The 27,264-nt window shown below is 36.3% G+C and overlaps 1 protein-coding gene across 3 annotated transcripts in view; it reads left to right on the top strand.

The window, feature by feature from the left end:
• Positions 1-27,264, top strand: part of NOL4 (nucleolar protein 4) — a 432,326-nt gene that overhangs the window by 248,529 nt on the left and 156,533 nt on the right. For all 3 annotated transcript variants that reach the window (XM_058556965.1, XM_058556968.1, XM_058556967.1), the window contains one exon: positions 1,076-1,359. In XM_058556965.1, coding sequence (XP_058412948.1) covers positions 1,076-1,359 — 284 coding nt within the window. The remainder of the gene's footprint in view (positions 1-1,075; positions 1,360-27,264) is intronic.

Below are 27,264 nucleotides of genomic sequence, written 5' to 3'. Positions count from 1 at the left end.
ATCCAGTGCCACATAGTTTAGAAGAAATGAATATTAACATTTTAGACGACATCTTTTCAGTCTTTTCCCTCTGTTTTTATGTGTTTTCTTTTTACAAAATTGGGATCATATTGACCACACTCTTTGGCAGCTAGCTTTTTCCACTTAATACTTCATGACTCACATTTCCTCATATCTTTAAAATGAAATATTGAATAACTTCATAATGTTCTAATCATTTCAACATGTGTTATGCCAATCTTCTATTTTTAGTAATTTATGTCATTTTCTAAATTTTTGCTCTTATAGACAACACTGGCATAAATGTCTTTTTACCTACACAGAGGTGCACACAAGGCTTAAATTCCTTGGTCTTAAAAGTCCCAGGAGCGTAATGACTGGAGCAAAGTTTATGAGCACTTTTCAAGTTTTAATGCATATTAAACAGTCATAACGTTTATACCAATGTATACCCCACTAACAGGATGGATGATGCTTTTATCAGAGAATATTCACCAAATCTGGATATTTTCACTGGAAAAGCAAAGAGTATTTGCACAATAATTGACAATTATCTTATTCTCTTTGTTTAAATTTACTTTGAGATTGCACTGTTTTCTCTATTTTTTCTTTTTTTTTTTTTTTTGGTGAGGAAGATCAGCCCTGAACTAATCCGATGCCAATCCTCCTCTTTTTGCCGAGGTAGATTCCTAACATCCGTGCTCATCTTCCTTTACTTTATATGTGACACCACCACAGCATGGCTCGACAAGCAGTGCATCAGTGTGCCCCGGGATCCGAACCTGCAAACCCTCGGGCCGCCGAAGTGGAGCATGTGCACTTAACCGCTTCACCACCGGGCTGGCCCCTATCTTTTCCTTATTTTATTTTACTGCTTCTTGTGCTTAAATGTCCTTACAAGGTTAAAAAAAAAAAAAATGGCTGTTTCACAAGTTTATTGGTAAGGATAAATTACACATTATTTGTAATGTTGGTTAGCACAATGCCCAGCACATAATAAGAGCTCAATAAATGCTAGTTGAAGTAGAAAAATAGCATATTAGTAAATCAAAATACAAATTTTTCTTTCCAACAGATGATTCCGCTGCAGAGAGCTTTAATGGCAATGAGACTCTGGGGCACAGTTCACTTGCTTCAAGGGGAACACACAGCAGGGAGATGGGCGACTCCAATGGTGATGGCAAAACGGAGCTGGAGCAGGACGAGCAGCCACTGAACCTGAGTGACAGTCCCCTCTCAGCACAGCTGACTTCAGAATACAGAATAGAAGACCACGGCAGTAATGGAAAAAACAAATATAAGAATCTTCTAATTTCGGACCTTAAGATGGAACAAGAGGCAAGAGAAAATGGAAGCAAGGTAAGGTCACATTACTGTTTTCAGAGAATATTTAAATTGGTCATGAAGGTCACAAAGAAATACATAGTTATACAAGAGATGAAGATTATTGTCACTAAAAATATTTTAAACAAATCCCAAGAATATGTTACCAAGAAACTTATAACCATAAATATTGCATGTCCACATAATATAAACAGAATAAATTTCAGGAATAACAGCATCCGTAATGGATCGTGTCTCAGAAAAAGCTGTTGGTGTGTTTTTATACACGAATCACTTGATTTAATGTTTCTTGTTTATCTTCTTATGGATCCAACTCTGAGAGTTTGTTGAGATCAGATGTGAAAGTTTACCTCTTAGAACACAATTTTAGACTATAAAAAGATCACTATCTAGTTTCTCCTAGATTGGATAGATGTATATAGCAATAAAGTTTCAATTAAATTCTCGAGTTTGCTTTAGAGACCTGGGGACTTCAGTCAGTAATTTACTCCATGTACCCAGAAGAAATGTTTCAGTGTTCTAGATAAAACATGTGGATTAAATAACTACTTGAACAAATAATTTATCACAAACTGTATTATACAAAAGACGGAAATGCGTTTCAGACATATTATCTAAATTTTTAAATTCTTATTATTAGAATAAGTTACAATCTTCCCCATTCCCAATTGATTTATTTTTTAAAAATTAAGCTTACATTTTTACCAGTTTGAAATAATGCATGCTGGTGACTTTGTGCTATAATTTTTGAAGGTATACTTTTGAACACATGAGGATTTTTATGGAATATGTATTTTGACTCCCTCCTCCGCCCCACTTCTAAGTTAGATTTGTAGAACTGGTCTTTTGACATAGATCCCGAAAGCAAAATGTCTTAATGTGTATTAATTTCTGAATTTGCTGAGGCACTATGCTACCTAAATTGGCTCTATTTAAATCCTCTTGCTTGCCTGAGGGTGTGTTGTTTTATCCGCTTTTAAGCAAGTCACTAGACATTATCAGACACTTAAGCACTTCTGCCTGAGGGAGGCTGCTACAACTTTTGCTGTGGTAAATGTGCAAATATTCTCTTAGTTGGTTTAAAGCTGAATCACACAAACACAAATGACTTTGTATTCACTAACATGATCTGAATCACTGTGTTACATTTTACAGAACAAAGTAACCCTTATGTTTTCCTGCCATCCACATAATCCCATCCTGCCATGTATCTGTTGAATATTTTTCTAAAATTATCCAGTGGTTTGCTCTTTTCTTTATCCCCTTGTTCAACATTACTATAGGAACTATGCTCATTAAAACATATTCTTGCATACATTAAACAGAATGAAGTTACTTTTCTACCTCTATTAAAATGGAGTTATAAAATCACAGATATTTCAGCTGCGTGTGATGAGTAAGATGAGAAATGGACCTGCAGAGGAGACACCACCCCTGAGGAACTGAAAGTTTAGGGGTTTGGTAAAGAAGAACAGTTCACACAGCCAACTGAGGAGTAACCAGAGAGGCAGAAAAAAAATCAGAAGGGTATAGTGTATGGAAGCTAAGTAAAGTCCACCTTTCAAGAAGGCAGGAGTGGTCAGCTCTGATGGACAATGCTGAGATATCAAATAAGATGAAGATAGAAAATAATTGAGTTTGTGAGAATAGTTTTTGTAGCACGTTGGGAGCAGAATCCAGAAGGACTGTGTTCATTCCTTCAAAAAGGACATATTAGGGCCAGCCCGGTGGCGTAGCGGTTAAGTGCGCCTGCTCTGCTGCGGCGGCCCAGGTTCTCAGGTTCAGATCCCTGGCATGCTCCAGCGCACTGCTTGTCAAGCCATGTTGTGGTAGTGTCCTATATAAAGTAGAGGAAGATGGGCATGGATGTTAGCCTAGGGCCAATCTTCCTCAGCAAAGAGAGGAGGAGGATTGGCATCAGATGTTAGCTCAGGGCTAATCTCCCTCCCAAGAGAAAAAAAAAATGACATATTAAATCCTTGTCACATTTGCACCAATGGAGTGGTAGCAGAGACAACTCAAAGAGAGAAGAGTCTTTATTCATAACTTGATAAATAGTTTTGGTAAAGAGGAAACATATACATAGAAAAGTTTCTAAGTGAAAGTATAGGCAAGTATCTATTCCTGTGTTAATACACTGAGAGTTCAAAGTAAGAAAATACTATTTCTATTGAAGTAATAAAGAGGGCTTCCTAGCGGAGATGAGTCTTGAACTTTGAAGGAAATGTAAGATTACCATTTTTTCAGAAGGGAGTCCTTTTAGACATCGTGAAGGGCCTGGAATGCAGACAGGGAAGATCAGTTGATTTCATAGGGTGGGGAACCGTTGACCGTTTAGAGCTAGGTATGACTTCATAACATAGTATTTGAGGAAGAGCCTGATATCGTTATGCAAGATAGATTATTTGGTACCAATTAATTTGTTCACTGAATATTTACTGAGAGATTCCTACATGCAAGGCACTGTTGTAGAAGCAAAAATATGGAAATGAACAAAGCAGGGTCCCTGCCCCTCAAAAGCTTATAGTCTAGCAGGAAAGAGAGGCAAACCTGTGATTCCATAAGAAATCTGATGGGCATATGGCAGGGTGAAATGAGAGCACAGGGGTGGGGCATCTATGGGACTATAATGATTCTTAAGGAAGACTTTATGGAGAGACTGATGCCAGGGATGACTGACGCCCAGTGAAGGGCAAATAGAGGTTATTCAGATGGGGAGGATTATTTATGGTAGAGCACATTTTGAGGCATAGAGCTATGAGATAGCATACTTGGCATGGAGATTTGCAAGTAACTTAGCATGGCAACAGCAGAGAATACATGTGGAGGAATGGAGTATAAAGAAATTCCGTCAATAAAGGCTTTGTGGGCCATTTTAAGGACTTTGGATCCCATAGGTAGAATTTAGCCTCATAAAGTTATGGTCAGCTTGGAATTTTAGAAAGATTATTCTGGCAGAATTGTAGTGGATAAATAGGATAGGGACTAGGAAAAAAAGAAAACTGGTTAGAGAGTTATTGTTGCAATTTAGGAAGAAAATGCAGAAACGTAGTTAAAAAAATAGTGAATGTGTTACTTTTGTTCTTTTGATATTGTTTTGTAGGACCACCATATATAGCTCCATAGGTTGTAAATTGCCAAACTCCTGGGAATGTCTTTCACATAGACTACAATATGAATAGCCTCTTTATCGCTATACATCCCATTAGGATATAAATTCTATGAGTATAAGAATGATGTCTACCTTACCTACTGCAGTATGTCCAGCACCTGGCTTAATATCTGGTACATAGTAGTTTCTCAAATATTTTCAAGAAATGAAGTTTTATCAAATGTGAAAAGTGAAGCAGAGAACAACATTCTAGAATGACTCTAGGATTTTTGGCTTGGCTGCCTGAGTGGATAGTGATTCCATTTACCAAGATTCAGAATGAGAAACATTTGAAGAAGCAGATTTTGACATGTAAAGTTTATGGTGCCTATGCGGTATTCATTGGATATATTTAATAGGCATTGGGGGCATATATGTCAACTCAAAAGAAACATCTAGGTTGGAGAGATAGACATTTGAAAGATTTCAGAGAAGAAGTGCTACTTGAACCTGTGGTGGTTGTTAAGATCACCTCGGAACATGGACTGAGGGGAGAAGAGAGTCATCCTGCAGAATTTCGGCCAATCAGGAACAAGTAGCATAAAAGGAGTTTGTGGAGGAAAAAGAACTAAAGGAGACAGGCTGGCCCCATGGCCTAGTGGTTAAGTTCAGCACACTCTGCTTCAGCGGCCCAGGTGCAGTTCCTGGGCATGGACCTACACCACTCATCAGCAGCCATGACGTGGCAGTGACCCGCATACAAAGTAGAGGAAGATTGGCACAGATGTTAGTTCAGGGCGAATCTTCCTCAAGCAAAAAGAGGAAGACTGGCAACAGATATTAGCTCAGGGAGAATCTTCCTCAGCAAGAAAATAAATAAATAAATAAACCTGAAGGAGAAAATGAAGGCAACAAATGAGAAAACGAGATATTTTAAAAGCCAAAGTGTATGTCATTTCAAAATTGATGTAAGTGGTTAAATGGAGTAATCCTTAGATGAAGTGACATAGGTTTAAACTTGAACAGTGGTTAGGAGAGGTCATACTAAGAGTTGGATTCAAAACACATGGCAGAAGAAGAATTAGCAGAATTAGTGCAGAATTGGATTGGAGACAGTTATAGGGGCTGGGTCGGAAAGCCGAATTATTTTAATTGTAAAGGAGACTGCATCTGGAATTTTGTTTTAGGGATACTTCTTGCAATCTGAATCCATAAGCAGAGTGCTCTAGGGTTCTTGGCTTTGGATCAATACTTGCTTTACCCCAAGGCTATCAGCTGAACTTCACATTAAAGGTTTAACACTCATCTGTTCAACGTCTACCTTTTGTAGTCCTTAGGAATGTTCCATCACTTCTGTGCAAATTTATAAAATGACACACCTTCCAATTTCTTATTCCAGTATTTTTGAGGCTAGCCTCTGCTCTACCTTGGAGGAATATAAAAGCTTAATTATATAGTATCTCTAAGAAGCTTAGATTCCTGTGAGTTTGATATTGACCTATTTCACAATTTTATTATGAATAAAATCAAACAAAAATGATTATAAAGCATTTTAAAAACTGAACAGTAAATAGAAATGCTTAAAAAGAATAGCTGAGCTGGACTATGCCATTTACTGATTGCTTATTATTATGTAAATTCACTCATTAGAATAGCAGGGAATGATATTAACCAATCTAAAGAATAAATATATTGCATTGAAAGAGTTTAGGTGCTATTTATTTTCTACTTGCAGATGGCCCCATTTTTAGAGGACAACTAGTAACATTACTTTCAGAACAAAAGTAGAAATATTGACTAAGAGCTTGGAAAATAAGACTCATGAAGAAGTGTTAAAGGACCAGTTTTATATTCAAAAAAAAAAAAAAAGGCAAAGTAGACACAAATCAGGGTATAGATATGTTTAAAATTATTTATAAGTGAGAATAAAAACAAAACTAGAACTCTCATGGAGGGAAATACATAACTTAAAAATACTGTATCATTGATTTTTTTCTTTTTGATTTTCTCTTTTTCTTTTAGTATTTATGTGACCCAGCTGCATTTTACTTAATATGGTAAAATATTCTGAATCAACCTCCCAAAAGAATAATGTTTTAAGTAATAACTGTGGTAGGAGAGTGATTATTGTTTGAAGGTTAATGTGTCACTGTGGTTACTGCATATTTGGTTTTTGGCTCAGTTCCCAAAACCCTTCAAGCTTCACTTTGTTTAAATAATATTTTTTTCCCCAATATGGTCCATGTGATATTTTTTCAATTAATCTTTCCTTTAAATTTTTACCAAAATGGATATTACCATTCAGATTAAAGTTTGGAAAATATTTATCATAATTACTACTAATCATTGCTAGGTAATTTTACTTAGATGATGAATGGAAGCGGCACATTTTTCATATCTCTTTGAAATATTTAGGTGTGATGAGATTGCCTTTTAAAACATAAAGAGCAATGGATTCACTTTTGGAACAATATCACCTTGGTCTTTGTTAAGTGCATATTCCAGCTCATTATTGTTTTAATTTGATGATTTTTAATGTCTAGCTTCTTGGTGTTATACAGAGATTTTAGCCTAAATCCTGTTCAGCGTAGAAACAATAGTATATATTTAACAAACGTGCCTAATATATACTAGGCACTGTCCTGGGTGCTAGGACAAAGGAAAAAAAAGGTCTCTATCATTAAGAACTCACATTTTGGCCAGAAAGATAGACACATAAGTAAATAAGTGTATTATAATATGGAAATCAATTTCTATGTGGGAGGGCCTTGTAAGCCAACTAACCATGCCTTGGAAAGTTTCAGAGTTAATGGATGAGTAGCAGATAGACACTTGGCAAAAGGGAGTGGGGAATTCTTAATGAACAGAATATTAAGGTAAGGCCTAGAAATGTTGAGAACGGATGTGGTGAGAGATAAGTCTGGAGAGGTAGTTCAGAGTGTCAGACTAGGGTACACTATGACAGGGAATGACTTTAGGACGTAGGCTAGGAAAATAGCATAGTTAGATTGTGTTTTGGGGTAGATCATTGTGGCATCTTTGTTACAAGATGGCTGTAAGTGGTATAAAAAGGGAGGAGGCTGCTATCAGAGTATGAGGTCCTGTCATAGTGAGGTGGTAGTAGGGATGCAAGGAGAGCATAGATTTAAGAAATATTTAGAATGTTAAATGGGCGGAATTGAGAGTTTGATTAGGTAGGTGATGGAGCGTTTGAAAGAAACTAATAGCCACAGGATAAAGGATATATCAGTCGTGATATTGGGATGAATAATATGGACACTTGTGTAATGTTTTGGTCTTCATAACTCAAGCCAACTCAATGTGGTAAGGAAAGCAAGTGTAATTACCAGCCTCATTTAAACATACGGACATAAAATCTAGTGGATGTTAAGCTATTTAACTGATATTAATTATATAATTAATTAAGTGATAGAGCCTGGTCTTGAACCCAGGTCTCTTGACTCTGCAGCCTATATGCTTTCCATTACACCCACACTGGCTGATGTTGTATGAGACTAGTCATTTCTGTGGACCACATGGTGACCATGATGGGCAAACTATCCAGAGAGGCAGAGATCTAATACAATTAGTGGGTAGTTCCTTGATTAATGGCAAATACTTGCAGTGGCATTTCTTATACAAATATTTGTTTTGCTCTTCTATATGAATTATTTTACAGAATGAAAATAATATAGTAGATGCCTCTATTGAAAAACCAAGCATGTATGCAAAATATCGATTTATTGCTTTAGTGCATAAATGTAAACAAATGGGCAGTTGAGTTAGAGTGGGTCTTTAAAACGCCCTGGGGAAAATTTTAAACTTACATTTTATTAACTACCAATTTTAAATAGCATCTTCATGTGATATATATACACCTATATATTTACATATGCATTATATATAGATAGGGAGAGTGTGTATATATAAAACACACACATATACGTAGTAGTGTATTTTACACTTAAAAGTTACATAGACTTCAGTTCTGCTCATTATTGGATATATTTTTCCTTCTGTCCTTAGATTACTTTTTTAATCAAAAAATATACAACAAGGATATAGTATGATATGATTTTTTTGTAGTGTCTATCATATTTGTGATCTAAATTTGTGTGTATAGTGTGTATAATACTTTTGTGAAAAAATACCTGTCTTGCTCAGGGACTATAAAATTAACTACACTGGAGATTAGTCAGTCTTCAGTATCCACATGTTCAGCATCTGCAGATTCAACCAACTGTAGATGGAAAGGCCTTCGATGGTTGTGTCTGTACTGAATATATACAAACTTTTTTCCTTGTCATTATTCCCTAAACAATACAGTATAATAACTGTTTATGTGGTATTTACATTGTATTAGATATTATAAGTAATCCAGAGATGATTTAAAGTGCATGGGAGGATGTGCGTAGGTTATATGCAAATACTACCCCATTTTATATAAGGAACTTGAACATCCGTGGATTTTGGTATCCATGTGGGGTCCTGGAACCAACTCCCAGCACATACCGAGGGACAACTGTAGTATAATTTTAAAAATCAAGAACTGCTTCATTTTACGGATGAAGACATTGAGACCCACCCAAGTGACTCCTAACACTGAAATCAGTGTTTTTTTTTTAATCATTCTGTTGTTGTGGTTACCACTATGTATGCTCATATTCTTTGTATGTTATTACAGGAAGAGGGAGGATAAAGTGATCATTTATGAGTGCCTACTATGCATGTTCCAGTTTATGTTAGTTAGTTTCACGTTTGTTATCTCAGGAGATTGGAGAAGGCGAGGGGCTTCTATAGTTTATATCCTGAAATGTGCAAAGTGAAATTGATTTTAATTCTCCACATGCAGCAAAATATACATTTTCAGTTCCTTTTTAAACATGTAAGAGTTCAGTTGGGTCAATACAAAATCTCAGCTGGTCCTCCAGCCATCAATGCTGTGCATTCATAAGTAATCTAGTTAGAGTTATAGGTCATATCATTGACCAAAATACGAAACAAAGAAAATTGACCAATTATTATCTTTGTCTTTATTCGATGGTTCATCAATAGCTCAAAAAGAAATAGGAGTTTTATTTTGTATGTTTTTGTGTTCCATGTTTTTGGGACTTTTTGTTTTGTTTGTGTATGTGTTTTTGTCTGTTTTACATTTCTGTTCTGTCATTTGGAATAAGATCAAATGGTTAAAAATATCATTCAGTCTGTAAGTGTCTTGAGAATGGTAGAGGAGCTCTAAGAGAAAGAATTATAGTTGAAATACCCAGAAGTGATTTGTACATGTCTCAAGATGATTGATATTACCAGGACTCATTGAAATGCTCTGATATTGACCCAAATTTGGGGAAAGAAGAAAAATTAATACCAGAGACAGAGAGCTATATATTCTAATTTGTCTCAATATAATAGTTTATGTTATTTTTCTTAATATTAAATATTTGATGAGTCTTAAAGTATCTCCCTAAAAGCAATTATCTGTAGCCTTGTTATTGGTATGTTTTATATATATATATATATATATATATATATGAAATGGAGATCTTGGGGTTAGCTGGAGTCAAGAGTATAACTTGGATGACAGAGTTAAAAAAAATATTAAGTCATAAACTTGGTCCCAGAAATAATAATGAAAGGTAACATTTTTTGAATTCTTACCATGTGCCAGACATGAGCTGAGAACTAGCTCATGTAATCCTCATAATAATCCAATAGAATTAGGTTCTGTTATTATTCCCATTTTTACAGATAGGAAAACTAAGACCCAAAGACATTACAAATATGACTACGTTAAGAATTTCTAGAATTTGGATTTAAACCCCAAATCACTTGGCCTACGTTTGAAACATGACAATACAAGTTGAGATCATGGGGTAGGACCTGAAAATGAATAGCAGCAAATTCGGCTTGATGCTGAGACCTCCAGCTGCTATTTTATGCCTCATAGTTATTCCCTGATCAGGAAGCCACACTTATGAGCTCTGTGACTTTGAGCAAGTCTTTATCTTTTAAGACTGGATACTAATACTTAACCTATAGGCAACTGTGCAAATTAAATAAGACTGTGTGCATTTTTCATATAAGTACACAATAAATGGAGTTGCTGTGGGGGTTGTTATTGGCTCCAGAATTTGGGGTTTAGCTGACTCTTGCAAAAATGTTCTCAATTTATAAATATTTATTTGAGAAGCTGAATATCCATTTTTAATAGCCTACAAATTACTTACTAAGATTGGCAATTTAGAGAAGCATATTAATTTATTTCAACTAGTAAAAACTACTTTCTTTTTCTTCCTCCCTTCGTCCTTTCTTCCTTCCTTATTTCCTTTTAGTTACACCTATTTTCCAGGAATCTGGAATATATAATACATTCTCAGAGGCATTTTGTAGGCATTTATTCTAGGGCCTATTTCTGTGAATATATAACATGTACTTATAGAAATAGACCCTAGGACACCTTGTAGTTTCTGCTTGTTAAAATCTTTCCTGAACCTGTTGGAATCTGTCCAATTCAAATGTCACTTCCTTCATAACACCTGTCTTGATCATCTCAATGAGGAAAAAAAAAATCTCTTCTTTTCTGAACTTCTAGAGGGAAAGACCTATGAGGAATGAGGACAAGGTGGCACGGTGGTGGATTGTATCACACACTAGAGTGGTTTACATGCATAAGTCTTGCTCCCTACAAAATGTTTGTCGAAACAAAAAGACGCAGCAATGTGGAAATATGTTGTATTGATCTTATCCCACCCACTTTCTTACACCAGCAGTTTCCTCCCATTGCCACCTGGCTTCCCCAGACTCCCGCTATACAGCTGACTCTGACCTTAATCTGGAATATGAGTATATCTTATTACCGGTAAGATGTATACAGTCTTATCTTTCTGGGCCAGAGGTTCTCCTTTGAATATTTCACCATAAACAGTGACTCAGTTGGGTATGACACCAAAAACACAAACAACAAAAGCAAAAATCAACAAATGAGACTACATCAAGCTTAAAAGCTTCTGCACGGCAAGAGAAACAATCAAATGAAAAGGCAACCTCCAGAATGGGAGAAAATTTTTGCAAATTATATATTGGATAAAGGGTTAATATACAAAATATATAAAAAACTCATACAATTCAACAGCTAAAAAACAATCTGATTAAAACGTGGGCAGAGGACCTAAATAGACATTTTTCCAAAGAAGTCATGCAAGTGGCCAACAGATACGTGAAAAGATGCTCAATATCACTAATCATCAGGGAAATGCAAAACAAAACCACAATGATATATCTCTTCACACATGTTAGAATGGCTATCATCATGAAGACAAAAGATAACAAGTGTTGGCAAGGATGTGGAGAAAAGGGAACACTTGTATCCTGTTGGTGGAAATGTAAATTGGTTCAGCCATTATGGAAAACAACGTGGAGTCTCCTCAAAAAATTAAAAATAGATCTACCATATGATCCAGCAATTCCACTCTGGGTACATACCCAAATGAAATGAAAGCAGGATATCGAAGAGAGATATGCACTCTCATGTTTATTGCAGCATTATTCACAATAGCCAAGATATGGAAACAACCTAAGTGCCCATCACTGGATGAATGGTTAAATAGGATGTGAGATATATATGTGTGTGTGTGTGTGTGTGTGTGTGTATATATATATATATTATTCAGCCATGAGAAAGAAGGACATCTTGCCATTTGCAAAAACGTGGATGAATCTTGAGGACATTATGCCAAGTGAGATAAGTCAGACAGAGAAAGACAAATACCGTGTGATATCACTTATATGTGGAATCTTAAAAAGCCAAACTCATAAAAACAGAGTAAAATGGTAGTTACCAAGGAACTGGGGTGAGGAGATAGGACAGATGTTGTTTAAGGGTACAAACTTGCAACAAGTAATAAATAAGTCCTAGAGATCTATTGCACAGTAGGGTGAATATAGCCAACAATATTGTATTATAATCATCAAACTTGCTAAGAGACTAGATCTTAATTATTCCAACCACTAAAAAGAAATGGTAATTATGTGATGTGATAGAGGTGCTATAACAGCAATCATATTACAATATATAAATATATCAAATTCATGTTGTACACTTTAAATTGACACAATGTTATATATCAAATATATTTCAATTAAAAACAAAAAAAACAGTGACTCGAAGTAAATTTCCAATACGGTGGCTGAGGAGGATAGCATCACAGCAGGCTGGTAAAGGAATATTTGCGGGTTTATGAGATTTTGTGTTGTAATTCTCAAATGTGCAAACTTAATATAAAAGATAGTAAGTGTTTTCCTATTGGTTTCACTTTGGTGTTTAAGACAAAGTTTTTAAAGACATTTCTTTTAGAGAAGTTTTAGGTTCACAGCAAAATTGAGAGGAAGGTACAAGACTTCCCATATACCCTTGCCCCCACACATACCTAGCTTCTCCCATTATTAATATCCCCCACCAGAGTAGTAGTACATTTGTTGAGATTGGTGAACCTATATTGATACATCATAATCACCCAAAGTCCATAGTTTACCTCAGGGTTCACTGTTGGTGTTGTACATTCTATGGATTTGGACAAATGTATAACGACATGTATCCATCATTATAGTGTCATACAGAATGTTTTCACTGCCCTTAACCATCCTCTCTGCTCCTCCTATTGATCCCTCCCCTACTTAAGACAAATTTCTAAAACAAAAATTAACCTGTGATATTTATTTCTACATTTTCATTAACTAAGGTGTCCCTGGTGGTTAGCCTTCTTATCAGAGATGCCTCTATAATGCTGAAATAACTCAATGAAACTAGTATTATTTGGGGGAAATTGTCTTTGAGTCAAAATTGTTCAAGTCATCAAATATTCCTCAGTTCCTATATAGTCAGGGTGCCCTACCAGGGACTGTGGGGGCTATAAAATTGCTTCTGAAGGAGCTGGCACATAAACAAAAATATAAGGTAAAAATATATGAATGTCAATCCTTATGTGCAAAACTGTTCTGTGAAAACACAAAGTAGGAAATTGAAGAATGTTTCATGGTGGAAAGAGCATTTATATGAACACAATCTTTGGGACATTCAGAAGGACAATCATAACAACATCATAAGGACAGTTATAATGAGAGAAGTTTGAGGAGGTGAAAAGAAAGAGGAGAATAAAGTCAGAAAAGCATGAAGGCACCAAAGAGATCTGAGAGCAACTAAGCATGAGTTTGGGTGGACTGAGGAGTGTGTATAAGTGAGTTGGGGGGATATTTTCCAGGGCCAGTCCTGATGTACTGCTTGGTTTTTGTCCCTGAACGTGAGGAACCGTAGAAGGATATGAGCAAAAGAGTGATGCAGTGAGCATGAGCCTTGGGCAGGAGGATGGATGTCTCAGCACTACATGGAATGCTCTGAGGATGCAAGAGACAGGAGGTAGAGAGAACCTTTCCAGGGGAGAGGTACAAGGGACCTTGCCAGGACAGAAGCAGTGCCAGCCTGCTTTGAGCTTCTGGAGTTTCCGATGCTAGAGGGTCAGCTACACATGACTGGCTGGCAGGTGGAAATGTGAGGCCAATAGTAAAGAGAAAGACTAGGGAAGAAAGAAGTAGAGGTCATCTGCAGAGTGTCAAGAGGCCAGACAGGAAGCTGCCAGTCAACAGACCTGAGCCTTTCTCAATTGGATGAAAGAATAGAAAACAGTGAGGAGGGATCGAGATGAAGCTGACAGAGAGCAGGAAAATGCAGAGAGCCTGGCATGTCCAGTCCTGGAGTACAAGAAGGAGAGGCAGTGGATCGTTTTGAAGGAGGGATCACTTTGGGAAATGGAGGAGAAGGAAAGGAGCCACTGACTTGATGTCCCTGGAGGCCTTCTAGAGGGCAGTTTCAGCTGAGTGGTGAGAACAAAGGCAGATCTCAAAGAACTGAGGCACAAGTCAATATATGGTTTCCTCAGAAAAAGGCATGTATAGTGAAAGGGTTCATCGGATTTCTGTAATTTTAAGTTATGTTTGGTTAGAGTCATAGTATGATTATAAAAAATGAAGTATAAGTTTAAGTTAATATTTTAATACAGTGTCTTAACATTGACTTTTCAACTGAATTCAACAAAAAGTTTTGAGCACCAATTATTTACTAAGCACTGAGAATGAAGAAATGAAAAAGACATAGGTTTGTGCTCCAGGGTCATCAGGAAAACAGGCACGACGTTAAAGACATTACAATATGACGGTCTGCTAAGTGGAATCACTGAAGATTGAAAATAAGCCACATGTGTAAGAGAATGATTCATTCTATTGAGAAGAGTGGTGGGAGTGAAGTTTGGGGTGGTCAGGAAAGATTTTCCTGAAAATATCTCACCTTACCTGGGTTTTAAAAGAAAAATAGTTTCCAGCCAGAAAAGGGAAGAAAGATGATTCAGATTTCTGCAATTAACTGAACTGTGTAGGCTTGGACAAATTACTTAATCTTTCTTTAACTCAATTTACTTACCCATAAAATGAGGGAATAATCTTTATTGCTAAGGATTCATCATTTAGTCATCAACATATATTTACTATTTACGATGTGCCAAGCTCTGGGTTAAATGCTAGGGATATGGTAAATGTGATGAAAATCAAATGAAAAAATAACTGTAAAATGTTTAGTGTAAACTTAGGACAAAATAAAAATGAGTTGTCGTTATTTGCATTATGACTGTAAATGTACAAAAAAATGCAGTAGGTTAAGCAGATAAGCATCCAGTCCTGCTAAAGAATGGGATGAGTGGGGAGTGTGTATGAGAGTGATGGTTGGTGGGCCATGCTCAGGACCAGAGGAGAGGCAGGAGCCAGAGGAGATGAGGCAGGGGCCAGATCAAGAAGGGTCTCATATGCATGCTGAAGGGTTTGGACTTTATCTTATAGGGAAAAAGGAACAAGAAAAGGATTTGTCTGCAGGGGGTAAGATGTGATTCCTTTTGCATTTTAGAAAGCCAAATAGTATGCTCTTCTAATTCATTAAGGTGTTTAATATGATCAAAGGACTAGATTTGCCAAAGTGATAAGGTAAATTTTATTTCATCCCTCAAACAAGTATGTATTGAGGATCTGAAACCGGCAAACAGTTAGTCATTGATGGTTAAATACCTAGTGAATATGGGGGATTGGAATTGGCCCCCTCAAAATGTGTCTCTGCCTGGGGGACACTTTGGCCCCCACTCCCACTGACTGACCAGGGGAGTTTGGGTTGGGAGGCCTGCCCCCGGAACAGGCCATCACCAGAGACATCTCTGGGTATCTGGGTGGGTCCGTGCTAAGCCCATTCTTAGTTCTGGTTACCCTTTATAAGAGGCATTTATATTTGTAAAGAAAATCACCATTTATAAAAGTATCTTCTTCCCTGTTCCAGGAAGAAGGGGGAGATGGCCTTATCTAGAAACTTATCAGAACGGAAGGCGAGGACTTAACTCTGCATGGTAAACTTACCCATTGATAACTGTGCTGTTTAGGCAATATGCTGTCTGATTCCCACTAGGTTTCTATAGATAACATCTCCCTGGAGCCGGGGTCACCATGGTGATGGGTGTTTGAGCTATTTTTTTCAGGAATTGAACTTCTTGTCCACTTCAGGCCGGATTGAGATCACCAACTGCCATCAACTGGGCCCACACAGCCATGTGTCCAATAAGAGACCTTTTGATGGCAAGAGGTTGGAATTCCACCCTCAGGGCATGCTAACGCCGCCATTCTGTGAACATGCCTCCTACGAAGAGGCATGAAGCCTGACTGTGCTTGTGCAGATCATCAATTACCCCATCTCTCCTCACCTCCAATCATTTTAGACCGCCTTGCCCCCTACCCCATAAATATCCCTGAGTTCCTATTTTCGGGGAAGCGGATTTGAATTCATTCTCCCCATTCCACACTTAGCTGCCTTGTGATTAATAAACCCTCTCTCTCTGCAATCTCGTCGTCTCAGTGACTGGCTTTCTGGGTGGCGGGCAAAAGTGGATGTTGTGCAGTAACAGATCTACTCTGTGCCAGGTGTCATGCTGGGCTCTGTGGATACAGAGATGAATGAAATGCCATCTCTGTTCTAAAAAGCTCAGTCCATTGAGTGAGGCAGTTACATAAATAGGTAATTGACAATAATAAAACACATGCAATAATAAAGATATGCATCGGGCAGCATACTTACATGAAAGAGTTTCAGAACACTGGAAATCATCAATAAAAGCCAAAAGATAATTATATACTTAAACACTTATCCTTAAGAAATTCACAGAAAGGGTGCATTTCAGAACTAAATGCCAAAAGCAAAATTTAAAATAAAAGTATGTCTGCACCTCCTGCAAAAATATTATTATGCAAGGACACAGAGAATGAGCATGACTGAGTTTTCCTGGCACCCCTCTTTTTGAAAAATAGGGATAATGTTTACTCCTATAATAATTCATACAAGTTTGAAAAACATAATGAAATGATGTCTACATTAGGAAGGACTGATCCTAAGTTTTTACCTTAAACATAAAGCATGATCATTTAGACATTAACTTTAGGAAAGCGAGAGTGAATTCTTAACGAAACTTTCATTAGTCTACAATGACCCCAAGTCATGTAGTAACTTTCTTTAATGAGTGACAAAGTAAATGAGGATTCAATTTGCTATTTAATATTCATATTGGAAGTTCTTATTTAACACTTACATTGGAGGCTTATATTTAATAATACATATTTGATTCTAAGTGTTTTACATTTTGTGTGTCATTTTTTGTTTGTTTGTTTCTTTTGAGGAAGATCAGCCCTGAGCTAACATCCATGTCAATCCTTCTCTTTTTGCTGAGGAAGACTGGCCCTGAGCTAACATCTATTGCCAATCCTCCTCATTTTTTCCCTTTTTCTCCCCAAAACCCCAGTAGATAGTTGTATGTCACAGTTGCACATCCTTCTAGTTGCTGTATGTGGGACGCCACCTCAGCATGGCCGGACAAGTGGTGCGTTGGTGCGCGCCCGGGATCTGAACCCCGGGCCGCCAGTAGCGGAGCGCGTGCACTTAACCGCTAAGCCACTGGGCCGGCCCCTTGTGTATCATTTAACAAATATTTATTGAGCCCCTCCTGTGAGCCAAGTACTGTGTTGGCAGCTAGAAATATAAGGGTGAACACAGAGTGGTCCTTGTTTCTCAGAGGCTAGTTGGGTCAGGCTGTTCACTAGAGATAAGTTGGAGGTGAAACAGGAGGACCTGGTGTGGTAGGAGCACTAAGAGAGGCATTGATTTGGTTTTGGGGAATCAGGGCCTGCTTTGCAAAAGAAATAACATCTAGCTAGGGAACTGAAGAATGAGTAGGAGCTAGACAAGAGAGAAGCCTTGTAGTCTATGCTAAAGGACTGGTTCCAGGCAGAGGCAAGACTTGGAGGCAAGACATAGCATGGCATGTTTGGGGAATTAAAAGAACTTTAGTATGGTAGGAGCTTGGGTTCTAGGGGACACACTGGCAAAGGTGAGTCTGGGAAAGTAAACAGAGCCACATCTCAAAAGTCCTTGTAAATTGTGTGTGTGTTTATGAATTTGGACATTGTCACTGTAGGAGTCATTAATCAGGGTAGTGACATGCTAAGATTTTCATTTTTAGAATATTTTAGACTATTGAGTCTGGAACTGGATAAAGTCAAGACTATCTCAGATACCTTTGAAATAATCCAACCAAGGTATTTAGGTGACCTGGTTTCTAGCATGGGGACCTGGGAAGATGGTAGAGCAAATCACTGAAGTAGGTGTCTGTGTGGATGTCACTCTCCCTCACAAAGCTGTTTTGACACCCAGTTTTGGGATACTTGTCTCTCCTAGTCCATGCTTCCATAGCACTCTCTATTCCTGTTACTCCTGTACCTAAATATTATGTTTAATTTCAACCTTAGTGCGTAGCACTCTCTCTATAATGAAACCTGAGTTTTAGCCTTTTAGAAATACTGCCTTTGAACATGCATTTCCTTCGCCCAGAATATTTGCTGTATCTGCTTTCGTCATCCTACCTCCCCCCTACCCCACCACCACACACACACACATCTTTGGCCTGGTATGCATCCATTACAACTTGGTTCAGGTCTGTGAAATCTTCCCTGATGTAATGAGTATTACCTTCCCTTGTCTCTTAGAACTGGTATATAGTTCTATATTGTTTACATTAGGTTCTGAATGTTTGTTTATATGTTTTTCTTCTATATTGGGCCAGGGAAGAAACATATATTATCCATCTCTGGAGTATTAGCATTTAGCACAATTTCTAACAAGTGTTTATTGAATCAGTTAGACTAGCTGGAAGATGGTAAAGGGTATGTTGTTCTTAGCTAATGTTGTAGATATGAGAGGAAAAAAAAGATGAGGACAGTTAGGTAGTTTGGGGTTATCTGGTAGAAAGAATTTGTAGTCAGAGATTAAAGAATTTAGTTATCGTTTACAATGCTAAAGAAGTAGTGCTTGGAAATGCTAATATTCTCAGGTATATTTAGGAAGAATTCAAGTAAAGAAAAGTTGTATTGAATTGTACTCTACTATACTAAAAATGATTCAACTTTGTGAACCATTTACCTTGTAGTCACTAGGAATAACTGAATTAAAATAATTCTTCTTTGTGCTGAGATTCTTGGTATACACAAGATATATTATGTTGTCCTAATTTATAAAATCTAGGAATATGTTTTCCCTAAAATTTAGATTATCGTTTTTCTGTGAGGACTTCACATTGCAGAATTTAAACCCTTTACATTGTGTTTTAGCTATACTGTCTATATTCAGGTTTATAGTTCCTTACTTTTAGGAAATAAATTCAGTATCAAATCACCATCTCTCTCAAAGTCATTGTTGAATTTTAAGAACTTCTTTGTTATGACAGCATTGTCACTATTCCTGAGTAGACAAAGTAGAAATTAGCATTCTATGATGTCTGCAGAGCAGTTTCCAGACACTGAGAATGATATAGATATTATCTTTCCCCCAAGAAGGAGCACACACTGTCAAGTGCTCACACTGTCTTGAATTTTAACCCCTTGGGATTCTTTGATTTAATTTGGAGACCATCACCAGATGTCTAGAGTGTGCTGGGGACTTTGAGATCTTGATCCAATTACAGTAACAAATCTCTCCCTCTTTTCTGTCATCAAGACTGAGATGGACTGACATGTTCAACAAAAATTTTGCCAAAGTTTAAGGAAAAATAAAGAAATAATTATGGGAAAAAAAGGACTAATATAAAAACCAACATGGACTTCAATCGCTTTACTCCATGATAACTGCAGTTATAGTGTAAATATCTAGAAGGCAAGAATAATATTTTGTTCGTAGTTGAATCCTAAGTACCCAACACACTGTTTAGATCAAGGTAGAATGTACTATATGCTCTAAACAAATTCTGGAATTGAATCCTTCTACAGTAATTACCAAAGAACTGGTTGTATTTTGTAGATACTTGTGCTTGTTTTCTTGCTCTTTCAGCCACTGACCAGCTCTTGAGCAGGCTGGTTAGGGGCCACATTATATTTTTGAAATTGCATTACTCATGGACAGTCGGAATAAATACCAAATGCCTGGTCATGTCTCCAAAACTATTTCTTATCTATCTAATCTACATTTCTTGGCTGAGAGATGTTCCCACTTGATATGACAATTGAATAATCTTTATCTTAGGAGTGGGGAACAGCTTTCAGCTTTTATTTCAATTGCAAATACTCGGTAGTGACTGCTTGGTCTGGAGATATGTTTTGCTCAGGCTAAGTAGGAAAAACAGTCAATTAAAAGGTACATCCTGAGCGTGGGTTAGGAGAGTAGTGGCTCTTCGCCAGTCCTGAGATAACTGTCCAGCTCAATTTATCAGCATCACTTGCCTCTGAAACATTTGGTCTCAGATCACACAGGACATCCCTCTCACCCCACTCAAGATAATTGTCAATAATCATTTACCTATGATAATATGTTCATAATAACACTAGTCAATAAGAATTTTATATGCACATTCAGAATCGCCTTAGACAATTCTTAGTCATTATATTTTTCATAATATATTTCTTAGTGTGTCATATTCAAGATAAAGATGTAAAAACTCTTGTGATTATATGGATATACCAAGATAAAAGAAAAATTTAGCATTTTCTGAATCTATTTCTAAAAAAATGATGAAGGAGTGTGTGTACCTATTTAAATTCTCTGTATTTAAACAAATAAAAACGATGGAGTTGGAGTAGGTATTCTCTACAACTCACAAATCCACTGTACAAAATGCACTTTATGGTTTCTAAAGGCATTAGCAACCATTTCAAGAAAACTATAATTGTCTTCTCTCTCCATAATCTTTTATGTTCCACTCAGGAACTATACGTATACCATGATGAAAAATGTAAGCGAAGCACGTGGAAGGGGCAGAAAGGGTGAGGAGGAAAATGAATACTTGTCAAGGACCAACTATATGATAGGCATAGTGCTATGCATTCTAGTAAAATCGTGGAAGTTTTCTTTCTAAAGATCCTCTGCAGCATATCTCCCATTCGTCTTTCATTCATTCAATTGGCAAGCAAGCAAATGTTTATTAAACACTTATCATATGGAGATACTGACCCTGCATGCATTTTTAGGTGTGTCTTATCAATAAAGCATGAGTTCTTTAAGTTTGATATATTTGAAAAGCGATGTTGAAAATTATACCACCCATGTGCTAGTCTCCTTGTTTCTCACATAATATTTTTCTCCTTTCCAAGTCAATTTATTCAAGATTTTGTAATATGAAACTAACTTTTTCTCCACAAATTATGAAATAGGGGAAATAAATATAAGAAAAGCATTGACCTTTCTTTCCCTGCCCACCACTGTTATTCCTCTGTCTGTTACCCACATTTTCTCCTTCTTTTGTTAGATTTCAAATAAACAATCTAACTTTATACCCCAAGGAACTAGAAAAAGAAGAACAAATTAAGTCCAAAGTTAGCAGAAGAAAGGAAATAACAAAGATCAGAGCAGAAATAAATGAAATAGAGACCAGAAAAACAATAGAAAAGATTAATAAAACTGAGAACTTTTTTTGGAAAAAATAAATAAAATTGACAAACCTTTATCTATCTAACTAAAAAAAAAAGCAGAGAGAAGACTCAAATAAATAAAATCAGAAATGAAAGAGGAGACATTACAACTTATACTACAGCATTTCCCTGATACCAAACCCAGATAAGGACACCACAAGAAAAGGAAACTAAAGGCAAATATCCTTAATGAATGTAGATTCAAAAATTCTCAACAAAATATTAACAAAGTGAATTCAATGGCACATTGAAAGGCTTATACACCACGATCAAGTGGGATATATATCCCTGAGATCGAAGGTTGGTTCAACATATGCAAATCAATAAATTTGATACATCCCATTAGCAGAATGAAAAATCAAAATCATATGATCATCTCAATAGATGCAGAAAAAACGTTGGACAAAATACAATAACCTTTCAAGATAAAAACACTCAACAAATTGGGTATAGGAAGAATGTACCTGAGCACGATAAAGGCCATATATGACGATGCCACAGCTCACATCATACTCAAGGGTAAAAGGTTGAAAGCTTTTCCCCTAAGATCAGAACAATACAAGGGTACCCACTCTCACCTTTCCTATTCAACATAGTACTGGAACTTCTAGCCAGAGCAATCAGGCAAGAAAAAGAAATAAGAGGCATCCAAATCAGAAAGGAAGAAGTAAAATTGTCTTTGTTTGCAGGTGATATGATCTTAGATATAGAAAATCCTAAATACTCCACCAAAAAAATTTTAGAACTAATCAATGAATTCACGCAAGTTGCAGATACAAAATCAACATGCAGAAATCAGTTGCATTTCTATACACTAACAACAAAATACCTGAAAAAGAAATAAAATGATCCCGTTTACAATAGCATCAAAAACAATAAGATGCTTAGGAATATATTTAACCATGGAGGTGAAAGATCTGTACACTGAAAACTATATGACTTTGATGAAAGAAATGGAAGAAGACACAAATAAATGGAAAGATATCCTGTATTCATGGATCAGAAGACTTGATATCACTAAAATGACTGTATTACCCAAAGCCTTCTGTAGATTCAGTGTAATCCCTAACTAAATTCCAATGGCATTTTTCACAGAAATAGGAAAAGCTATCTTAAAATTTGTATGGAACCACAAAAGACTTTGAATAGCCAAAGCAACTCTGAGAAAGAAGAACAAAGCTGGAGGCATCACTCTTCCTATACTCCAAAGCTATAGTAATTAAAACAGTATTGTTTTGATATGTATGCCATATTATGGTATTGGCATAAAAATAGACATACAGATCAATGGAACAGAATCAAGAGCCCAGAAATAAACTCCTGCATATACAGTCAACTAATATTTAACAAGAAACTCAAGAATACTCGATGGGGCAATTATAGTCTCTTCAAGTTTATTAAAGTGCTGGGAAAACTGGATAATCACATGCAGAGGAATGAAACTGGACCCTTATCCTATACCACTCACAAAAATTTCCTCCAAATGACTAGACTTAAACATGAGATAAGAAACTATAAAACTTCTAGAAGAAAACATAGAGAAAAAGCTCCTTGACATTGGTCTTGGCAACAATTTTTTGGGTATGACACAAAAAGCACAAGCAACAAAAGGAAAAATCAATAAGTAGTACTACATCAAACTAAAATGTTTATTCACAGCAAAAGAAACAATCAACAAAATGAAAAGGCAATCTATAGAATGGGAGAAAATATTTGCCAATCATATATCTGATAGGAAGTTAATATCCAAAATATATAAGGAACTCATACAACTCAATAGCAAAACAAAAAACAAAACAAAACAAAACAAAAACGACTAATAAGCAAACAGAGGAAATGAATAGACATTTTTCCAAAGATAAACAAATAGCCAATGGATACATGAAAAGATGCTCAATGTCACTAATCATCAGGAAAATTCAAATCAAAACCACAAAGAGATATCACCCCTCACATGCTAGAATGGCTATCAACAAAAGGACAAGACATAACAAGTGTTGGTGAAGATGTGGAGAAAAGGAAACCCTTGTGCATTGTTGGTAGGAATGTAAATTGATACAAGCACTATGGAAAACAGTAGGGGCTTCCTCAAAAAGTTAAAAATAGAACTATTGTATGGTCCAGCAATCTCACTTCTGGGTATATATCCAAAGGAGATGAAATCAGGATCTTGAAGAGATATCTGCACTACCATGTTCACTGCAGCATTATTCACAACAGAAAGGTATGGAAACAACCTAAGTGTCCATCTATGGATGAATGGATAAAGAATATGTGGTATGTATGTATGTACAGTATATGTATGTGTATATATATATATATATATATATAATTCAGCCATGAGAAAAAAGGAAATTCTGCCACTTGCAACAAATACTGTATGATATCACTTATATGTGGAATCTAAAAAGCCGAACTCATAGAAACAGAGAATAGAATGGTGGTTACCAGGGACTGGGATTGAGGGAAATGAGGCGATGTTGGTCAAAGGGTACAAACATTCAGTTATAAGATGAATAAGTTCTGGGGATCTAATATATAGCACGGTGATTATAGCTAACAATACTGTATTATATGCTTGAAAATTGCTAAGAGTAAATCTTAAATGTTCTCATCACAAAAAAGAAATTGTAATCATGTGAGATGATGGACACGTTAACTAACCCTGCTGTGGTAATCATGTTGCAATATATGTGTATCAAATCATAACATTGTACACCTTAAATTTACAAAATGTGATATGTCAATTATATCTCAATATAGCAGGAAAAAAAGAGAAACCCCATACCCTTTAAATATGACTCCCCATGTCCTCATGCCCCTCAGCCCTCAGCCACCACTAAACTACTTTCTGGCTCTATAGGTTTTCCTATTCTGGACTTTTCGAATAAATGGAATCATATAACATGTAGTCTTTTGTGATTGGCTTCTTTCACTTAGTATATTTTTAAGGTTTATCCTTGTTCTGGCGTGTATTAATTCTTTATTCTTTCTTATGACCAAAGAATATTCCATTATATGGATACACATTACCACATTTTGCTTATCTATTCATCAATTGATGGACATCTGGATATTCTTTTTTTTTGTCTGTTATGAATAATGCTGCTCTGAATATTTGTGTACTTGTTTTTGTGTGGACATATGGTTTCATTTCTTTTGGTTATATACTTGAGAATGGAATTGCTGGTTCATTTGATAACTCTGTGATTAACCATTGGAGTACTGCCAGACTGTTTTCTATAGTGTATACCATTTTACACTTCCAACAGCAGTGTATGAGGGTTCTGATACTTCCACATCCTCACCAAGACTTGTTATCAGACTTTTTGGTTTTTTGTTTTGTTTTGTTTTGTTTAATTTTTTGTTTATTGCAGTAACATTGGTTTATGACATTGTAAAAATTTCAGGTGTACATCATTGTACTTCTATTTCTGCATAGATTACATCATGTTCACCACCAAAATACTAATTACAACCCATCACCACACACATGTACCGAATTATCCCTTTCACCCTCCTCCCTCCCCCCTTCCCCTCTGGTAACCACCAATTCAATCTCTGTCCCTATGTGTTTGTTTATTGTTGTTATTATCTACTACTTAATGAAGGAAATCATACGGTATTTGACCTTCTCCCTCTGACTTATTTCACTTTGCATTATACCCTCAATGTCCATCCATGTTGTCACAAATGGCTGGATTTCATCATTTCTTATGGCTGAGTAGTATTCCATTGTGTATATATACCACATCTTCTTTATCCATTTGTCCCTTGATGGGCACTTAGGTTGCTACCAAGTCTTGGCTATTGTGAATAACGCTGCAATGAACACAGGAGTGCATGTACCTTTACAAATTGGTGTTTTCAAGTTCTTTGGATAAATACCCAACAGTGGAATAGCTGGATCATATGGTAGTTCTATCCTTGATTTTTTGAGGAATCTCCATACTGTTTTCCATAGTGGCTGCACCAGTTTGCACTCCCACCAGCAGTGTATGAGAGTTCCCTTCTCTCCACATCCTCTCCAACACATGTTGTTTCCTGTCTTGTTAATTATAGCCATTCTGACGGGCGTGAGGTGATATCTCATTGTAGTTTTGATTTGCATTTCCCTGATAGTTAGTGATTTTGAACATCTTTTCATGTGTCTGTTGGTCATCTGTATATCTTCTTTGGAGAAATGTCTGTTCAGGTCTTTTGCCCATTTTTTAATTGGGTTGATAGTTTTTTTGTTGTTGAGATGCATGAGTTCTTTATATATTTTGGAGATTAAGCCCTTATCAGAAGTATGGTTTGCAAATATCTTCTCCCAATTGTTAGGTTGTCTTTTCATTTTGTTGATGGTTTCCTTTGCTGTGCAGAAGCTTTTTAGTTTGATGTAGTCCCATTTGTTTATTTTTTCTATTGTTTCTCTTGCCCAGTCAGACGTGGTGTTTGAAAAGATGTTGCTAAAACCGATGTCGAATAGCGTACTGCCTATGTTTTCTTCTAGAAGTTTCACAGTTTCAGGTCTTACATTCAAGTCTTTAATCCATTTGGAGTTAATTTTTGTGTATGTTGTAAGGTAAGGGTCTACTTTCATTTCTTTGTATATGGCTATCCAGTTTTCCCAACACCATTTGTTGAAGAGACTTTCTTTTCCCCATTGCATGTTCTTGGCTCCTTTGTCAAAGATTAGCTGTCCGTAGATGTGTGGGTTTATTTGTGGGCTTTCGATTCTATTCCATTTATCTGTGTGTCTGTTTTTGTGCCAGTACCATGCTGTTTTGGTTACTATAGCTTTGTAGTATGTTTTGAAATCAGGGAGTGTGATACCTCCAGCTTTGTTCTTTTTTCTCAGGATTCCTTTAGCTATTTGGGGTCTTTTGTTGTTCCATATAAATTTTAGGATTCTTTCTTCTATTTCTGTGAAAAATGTTATTGGAACTTTGATAGGGATTGCATTGAATCTATAGATGGCTTTAGGAAGTATGGACATCTTAACTATGTTAATTCTTCCAATCCAAGAGCACGGAATATCTTTCCATTTCTTTGTGTCTTCTTCAATTTCTTTCAGAAATGTTTTATAGTTTTCAGTGTACAGATCTTTCACCTCTTTGGTTAAGTTTATTCCTAGGTATTTTATTCTTTTTGTTGCAATTGTAAATGGGATGGTATTCTTAATTTCTCTTTCTGCTACTTCGTTGTTAGTGTACAGAAATGCAACTGATTTTTGTATGTTGATTTTGTATCCTGCAACTTTACCATATTCGTTTATTACTTCTAAAAGTTTTCTGGTGGATTCTTTAGGGTTTTCTATATATAAAATCATGTCATCTGCAAATAGTGAGAGTTTCACTTCTTCCTTTCCAATTTGGATCCCTTTTATTTCTTTCTCTTGCCTGATTGCTCTGGTTAGGACTTCCAGTACTATGTTAAATAGGAGTGGTGACAGTGGGCATCCTTGTCTGGTTCCTGTTCTTAGAGGGATGGCTTTCAGTTTTTCACCATTGAGGATGATATTAGCTGTGGGTTTGTCATATATGGTCTTTATTAGGTTGAGATACTTTCCTTCTATACCCATTTTATTCAGAGTTTTTATCATAGATGGATGCTGTATCTTGTCAAATGCTTTCTCTGCATCTATTGAGATGATCATGTGATTTTTATTCTTCATTTTATTAATGTAGTGTATTACGTTGATTGATTTGCGAATGTTAAACCATCCCTGCATCCCTGGAATAAATCCCACTTGATCATGGTGTATAATCTTTTTAACATATTGTTGTATGCAATTTGCTAGTATTTTGTTGAGGATTTTTGCATCG

Source organism: Diceros bicornis, chromosome 16 (genome assembly GCF_020826845.1).
Source record: "Diceros bicornis minor isolate mBicDic1 chromosome 16, mDicBic1.mat.cur, whole genome shotgun sequence".
Classification (NCBI taxonomy): domain Eukaryota; kingdom Metazoa; phylum Chordata; class Mammalia; order Perissodactyla; family Rhinocerotidae; genus Diceros; species Diceros bicornis.
This window is presented reverse-complemented; position numbering and strand designations above follow the sequence as displayed.